We start from the raw sequence: 7,593 nt of genomic DNA, 5'->3' as shown, positions 1-7,593 counted from the left end.
TTCTCCATGTACCCTTTGGGGTTGGGGTTTGGTTGTCCTTACACTGCTCCACACCCCCAGTGTGACTTATGGATATATGGATTTCCATTGTAGGATTGTAGCTTCTCCAAGTCCTCACACTGCTTTGCTCTTCTCTGCATTGAACTGCTCCAAAACTTTTCCCTTTAATTCTAAGTAAATCTGTAACATGTTGCGGGTTGGATACTGCAGCAGTTACTCACAGCAGAGCGGAGGGGCTGTGGAGCTGTTCAGTGCAGAGAACATAGAGCACAGCAGTGTGAGGAGACACCCCCAGTGCACTTGGAGAAGCTACAATCCTGGAATTAAAACCCATATCTCACAGTCCTGCTGCTACTAACAACTTACACAAAGGACTGATCACGCACCTCTCCAGGGACAATACATAACACTGGCTGTGGGGTCACATCTGCTGACAGATCATAATCACCCCCTTACTCCACTTATTTCTGGGGGTCTCTTCTGTTCTCTGTTATCACCTGGTGGTCATAGTCGGGACTGCACCTCAAAAATACGACACATTTCATTTCATTGATTTTTGTTCGGTATCAGTTTGATAAATCAGTAAGTAAATACAAGTCTTATCTGTTCAGAGAGCCAGGTCCCCGCGCCCAGCCAGGTCACCATGAAGGGTGAAGATACCCGGCAGAGGAGGAAGGAGGGTCGAGCCAGGAATGGGGAGCGCTCCAAACACCGAGCAAAGAACAAGGGCAAACACAATGAGAGCCGCAGCATCAACAGGGACTTTGTGGAAGAAGAGCTGCCACTCATTCCAGAGAAGCGCCCCCCACCAGAGAAGAAGCCCCCCATGCCCAGACCAGGGGATGAGTCCTCCAGCTCCATTGCCCTGCAGGTCCTGTTCCCGTACCTGCTGGCAGGGCTGGGCATGGTGATGGCGGGCATGGTGCTGGATATCGTGCAGGTAGGATACATTGTATCAATTTCTCTGAATATTATTGTGTTATTATTACTGGAAGCGCAGTCAGGGGACAGATACGAGGAGTATCCCAGATATCATTAGGTTGTGTTAGGGTGTGTTCTGGAGGAACCAAAACTTTATTGTGTTACCAACAAAGTAGAGAAACATTGGCAGGTCTCAGCAAATGGTCTCTGACAGTCTTGGGTTCTACCTCACCAGGGCCGGCGTTAGGGGGCAGCAAACTGGGCATTTTCACAGGGCCCACTGTCCTAAAGGGCCCCGCTGCTTATGGATTTTTGTGGTCAGAGGATGTGCAGATGCTTATCATCTAGCTATCTAGTTATCTATCATCTATAATTTCTATATTTCTTATCTATATGTCTGTCTATCTGACCATTTATATATCTATCTATTATCTATCTATCTATCAATCAATCAATCAATCAATCAATCGTCTACTGTATCTATCTCTCATATCTATCGATCTTCTATCATCTATCTAGCGATATATAATAAATTTATGCATCTATAAATCTACCTACAAATCTACATCAATCTACCTGTCATCTGTCTATCTTCAGGGCCGGCTCCAGGTTTAAGTAAGCCCCTGTGCAACAGAGCCTTAGTGGGCCCCTTTTCAGAAACGTATGTCCTGGTGCCACACTGTCCCTCCCCCCATTACTCACACTGTCCCTCCCCCCAGTAGCCACGCTGTCCCTCCCCCCAGGAGCCACGCTGTCCCTCCCCCCAGGAGCCATGCTGTCCCTCCCCCCAGGAGCCACGCTGTCCCTCCCCCCAGGAGCCACGCTGTCCCTCCCCCCAGGAGCCACGCTGTACCTCCCCCCAGTAGCCACACTGTCCCTCCCCCCAGGAGCCACGCTGTCCCTCCCCCCAGGAGCCACGCTGTCCCTCCCCCCAGGAGCCACGCTGTACCTCCCCCCAGGAGCCACAGTGTCCCCACCCCCTTCCACAATAGCCACACTGTCCCCCCCCATAAGCCTCACTATCTTCCATACCGTCCCTGTACCTCACCCTCATTGAGGTGTCACAGCTCTGCAGGTTCAAGTCTCCTCTGTTGTGGCATCTGCCATCCTCTAGGTTTTGATAAACTTTATGCTTCCCTATGACCCGATACTGGTCAACTGACCTGTGGCCCCCTAACTTTACATGGGGCCCCAGAAATATCCAATTCTTTAGAAGTTCCCATCCTCTGTTTCTCGCCTTATTCTACGTCCCTGCACATCACCGCCCTGTAGTCTAACTGTCCCCCAAATTCTTACCGTGCGCTCAGTCCCCCCAGAACTCACATAATAAACATTATGTAACATGTTCACACTCACAATCCCATACAACATAAGCAGGCTCGGACTGGCCTGCCGGGATACCGGTCAAATCCCCGGTGGGCCCTTATCATAAGTCACCATCTCTTATCTGTGAGCAGGCACATTCAGCTGAGGCTGGAGGAGGGGGGCAGCAGGGGGGACTATGACATCCTGCAGGAGGGAGAGACAGGTTCTCTGCTCTTCTCACAGCTGCGCTGGGGCAGTGAGTAAGACATTTCCTCCTCCCTGCACTGAGCACCTCAGCCCCTGCGTCACTGCAGGAGAACATGGCCCCTGATTCACTGGAGGAGCAGACAGTGAGCTGTCACTAATTACAGACCAGAGGACGTGGGCCCCCTAGTTGTCACAGTGGGCCCCCTTCCTCCTGGTTATGACAGACATCAGGGGCCACCAATCAGCTAGCAGCTGCTGCTGGAGTGTCCTCCCCCTGGCACAGCACAGGCTGCACTCATGTGTAGGAGCTCAGGATAGATGAGGAGCTGCTGCTGGAATGTCATCCCCCTGGCACAGCACAGGCTGCACCATGTATGCGGGAGCTCAGGATAGATGAGGAGCTGCTGCTGGAGTGTCATCCCCCTGGCACAGCACAGGCTGCCCTCATGTGCAGGAGCTCAGGATGGATGAGGAGCTGCTGCTCTCCACATGATGGCTTCCAGCACAAGAAAAAGGTACAAAATAAAAGTGCATCACATTTACACACACACAGTGCACCTCATTACACCCCTGCAATGTGTACATACATATAGAATAACAGTGCACTCAAGAACTACAACTCCCAGCAGTTGAATGAGATGCTGAAAGTTGTAGTACTTTGATTGACTGTATTAAGTATTGATGTAGAATAAGCAGTGATGTCACACGTAACGCGCTGACTCTGTTTAGAAATGGAATCAAAGCGCACGGGGGCAGCATGCGCTTCTATGTAGACGCATGCGATGTGTAACCCGCACCCAGTGTCTTATATTGTCCAAATGCAAGGGCTGAAGGAATCAATGCGTTGCGTGTGAACGCAGCCTCAGTATTACCAGCATACCCCGCGTTACATGTGACCGCAGCCTCAGTATTACCAGTATACCCCGCGTTACATGTGACTGCAGCCTCAGTATTACCAGTATACCCCGCGTTAGGTGTGACCGCAGCCTCAGTATTACCAGTATACCCCGCGTTACATGTGACCGCAGCCTCAGTATTACCAGTATACCCCGCGTTAGGTGTGACCGCAGCCTCAGTATTACCAGCATACCCCGCGTTACATGTGACCGCAGCCTCAGTATTACCAGTATACCCCGCGTTAGGTGTGACCGCAGCCTCAGTATTACCAGCATACCCCGCGTTACGTGTGACCGCAGCCTCAGTATTACCAGCATACCCCGCATTACGTGTGACCGCAGCCTCAGTATTACCAGCAGACCCTGCGTTATGTTTGACCGCAGCCTCAGTATTATCAGCATAACTTGCGTTATGTGTGACCGCAGCCTCAGTATTACCAGCATACCCCGCATTACGTGTGACCGCAGCCTCAGTATTATCAGCATACCCCGCGTTACGTGTGACCGCAGCCTCAGTATTATCAGCATACCCTGCGTTATGTTTGACCGCAGCCTCAGTATTACCAGCATACCCCGCGTTACATGTGACCGCAGCCTCTGTATTACCAGTATACCCTGCGTTACGTGTGACCGCAGCCCCAGTATTACCAGTATACCCCGCGTTACGTGTGACCGCAGTCTCAGTATTACCAGCATACCCCGCGATACGTGTGACCGCAGTCTCAGTATTAACACCATTTCCCGTGTTACGTGTGACCGCAGCCTCAGTATTACCAGCATACCCTGCGTTACGTGTGACTGCAGCTTCAGTATTACCAGTATACTCCGTGTTACATGTGACCGCAGCTTCAGTATTACCAGTATACTCCGTGTTACATGTGACCGCAGCCTCAGTATTACCAGAATAGCCCTCGTTACGTGTGACCGCAGCCTCAGTATTACCAGCATACCCCGCGTTACCTGTGACTGCAGCCTCAGTATTACCAGTATACCCCGCGTTACCTGTGACCAAAGCCTCAGTATTACCAGTATACCCCGCATTACATGTGACCGCAGCCTCAGTTTTACCAACAACCCCCCACCCGTCATGATGCCCAAATTGCAGATTCATCACCATTTCAATGCACAAACATTTGAATAAAAAGTGATGAAAAAGTTCTTCACTTCACAAACTGATATCACTGAAAACGTCAGCTTCTCCAGCTCCGTACATTAAAGATCAAAAAAGTAAGAGGTGTGCAAAACCGAGCCTGTAATAAAAATAATGCAACTTTTTTTGTCATTTATACCACATTTGGAATTTTTCTCCAACTTCCTAGTGCACTGCACGGAATATTAACCCTTAAAGGGTTAAAGGCCAGACCATTTTCATCTTTGATTTTCCATTTTTACTTCTGTGTCTTTAAAAATCCATAACTGTGTTATTTCCATGTACAGAGCTGTATGGGGCTTGTTTTCTGCATAACAAATTGTACTTCCTAGTGATGGTATTTAATATTCTATGCCATGTACTGGAAAGCGGGAAAAAATCCCAATGGGGTAAAATTGACAAAAAAAACATAATTATGCCATTTTTTTGTGGGCTACGTATGTATGGCTTTCACTGTATGCTCCAAATCATACATCCCCTTAAATCCTCGGGTAAGTGTGATCAAAAGGACACCAAATTCATAAAGCTTTTATTCAGTTTTTATATAAAAAATGAACCTTTGGTACAAAGGTGTGTATGAAGAGGACCCAGCCTGTGAACCTTCTTCATATACAGGCAGTCCCTGGGTTATTTACCAGATAGGTTCCTTAGGTTTGTACTTAAGTTGACTTTGCATGTAAGTAGGAATTGTATATTTTATAATTGTAGATCCAGACAAAAATTTTTTTTTTACTGTAATGAAACCGAAGATTACCAATAAAGTTTCATTACAGACACCTTACAGATGATCATTACAGTCTGGCACTAAAGTAACATCCAGAGATTTCACCAGAGGTAACAATGGGCAGAGGGGTATGTCTGTAACTAGGGGTTGTCTGTAAGTCGGGTGTCCTTTAGTAGGGGACCACCTGTACCTGAAACCTGTTAAGGACATACATGTACCATGTGCAGTCCTTAAAGGGCACCTACCACCACAAATCTACCTATAAAGGTAGATCAGGTGGTAGGTGAATCAATGGGACGTGAGGATAGCCCTTTTAAGGGCTAATCCTCGCGTCCCCGCACTTTTTTGGAAACTTTTATTACCCTAATATGTAAATTTTGTTATGCGGCTACTGGGGCGTAGAGTAGCCGCTTCTGAGGTTACACGAGGCGGCTACTCCACGCCCTGGTAGCCACTTTACCCTTCCTACTCATCATCTCTCGTCCGACGATCCTGCCGTCTGCGCATGCGCAGAACAGCAGGCCCGCGCCTGCGCGGTCACTGCTCCGAAGCCGGGGCTGCACAGGCGCGGGCCTGCTGTTCTGCGCATGCGCAGACGGCAGGATCGTCGGACGAGGGCGCGCTGCTACGAGCAGCTGCGCGCCGAAGATGGTGAGTAGGAGGGGTAAAGTGGCTACCGGGGCGTGGAGTAGCCGCCTCGTGTAACCTCAGATGCAGCTACTCCATGCCCCAGTAGCCGCATAACAAAATTTACATATTAGGGTAATAAAAGTTTCCAAAAAAGTGCGGGGACGCGAGGATTAGCCCTTAAAAGGGCTATCCTCACGTCCCATTGATTCACCTACCACCCGATCTACCTTTATAGGTAGATTTGTGGTGGTAGGTTTCCTTTAAAGGACATCTATCACCAGGATGAAGGATTGTAAACCAAGCACACTTACATGCTGGTGTGCACCCCCTCTGGCAGGATCTGCAGGTTTACAATCCTTCATCCTGGTGATAAATGTTGAATACTGATTCCAGGAAGTTAAACAGTCCGGCAGATAACAAGCCTCAGGCCCCATTCACACGTTGCAGTTCTTGATCTGTTTTATTTCCATTTAAAAACGCAACAGGGAGGGGCTCATTCCAAAAGTGTTTCAGTAGAAAGACATATGTGCTCTGACAAAGCCCCTGCCTTTTGCGGTTTCCAATGCAGTTAAAACTCAATTTAAAAAAAAAGTGTGCATGGGGCCTGAGGCCTGTTTTCTGCAGGATTGTTGTACACATCCTCATTCACTTCTATGGGCTCATGCACATGGCTGTGAATTTCATAGCCCTTTTTATGAGCCAACTGCCTGAGCTGCAATAGACAGAGCAGGTCCTAACCATGTTTGCGGTTCAGGCTATTATTATGTACTTACATCCAGATGACAAGCAACCCTCATACAACATCCCATGGGACTATTGTTTGCATCCCAAGAAATGCACAAGTGTAGTGTGAAGGAAGCCTGAAGCTGCGTTCACACATTGGGGCAAATTTACTTACCCGGCCCATTCGCGATCCAGCGGCGCGTTCTCTGCTCTGGATTCGGGTCCGGCCGGGATTCATGAAGGCAGTTCCTCCGCCGTCCACCAGGTGGCGCTGCTGCGCTGAAAATCATCTCCACGCGCCGGAATGCACCACCTCGGACCAGGTGAAGGTAAGCGGTCCCCAAGCGACACTTTTTCGGTTTTTAAATGCGGCGTTTTTTCCGAATACGTCGGGTTTTCGTTCGGCCACGCCCCCCGATTTCCGTCGCGCGCATGCCGGCGCCGATGCGCCACAATCCGATCGCGTGCGACACAATCCCGGGGCAATTCAGGTACAATCGGCGCAAATCGGAAATATTCGGGTAACACGTCGGGAAAACGCGATTCGGGCCCTTAGTAAATGACCCCCATTATGTTTTTTTTGTTGCAAAAATTTAAAGTTTGTCTGCTGAATGGACATGCATTCAAATGGAAGAGGAACAGATCGTCTTTCCAAAGCGTTGAAAAAAGCAACAAAAAACGGAATGTGTGAACATGGCCACAGGCTGCATTCACACCTTGCATTTGCAGCACGTTCAGAAACGCAATGAAAATATACATGGGGGTGGCTCGCACGTATCGATGAAGCAGTTGGTGGGCCCCCAGAATTAATTTCACTGGTGGGCCCTTGGTACCCCAGTCCGACCCTGAACATAAGTGACACATTGAGATACAATGGATACAGGGCCCCCCCAGGAGGGTACAGGACCCAGGACCCGGGCGCTGTGGCCGGTCAGGTCTTTAACTCTATTTGGCACCGGCGCCGGGTCACCCTACCCTCTGCTATCAGATAAGGACGGGCGCACAGCCTGTGCTCATGCCACTGGTGGGGGCGACAC

At 49.5% G+C, this 7,593-nt stretch overlaps 1 protein-coding gene across 3 annotated transcripts in view; it reads left to right on the top strand.

Annotated features, from left to right (window-relative positions):
• SLC41A3 (solute carrier family 41 member 3) overlaps positions 1–7,593 on the top strand; it is a 28,428-nt gene that overhangs the window by 7,154 nt on the left and 13,681 nt on the right. For all 3 annotated transcript variants that reach the window (XM_072128845.1, XM_072128844.1, XM_072128846.1), the window contains exon 2: positions 612–940. In XM_072128845.1, coding sequence (XP_071984946.1) covers positions 644–940 — 297 coding nt within the window. In that variant the 5' untranslated portion in view covers positions 612–643. The remainder of the gene's footprint in view (positions 1–611; positions 941–7,593) is intronic.

This window comes from Engystomops pustulosus, chromosome 10 (genome assembly GCF_040894005.1).
Source record: "Engystomops pustulosus chromosome 10, aEngPut4.maternal, whole genome shotgun sequence".
In the NCBI taxonomy this organism is placed as follows: Eukaryota; Metazoa; Chordata; class Amphibia; order Anura; family Leptodactylidae; genus Engystomops; species Engystomops pustulosus.
Note: the sequence above shows the minus strand (reverse complement) of the source record. Positions and strands in the feature narration are given on the sequence as shown.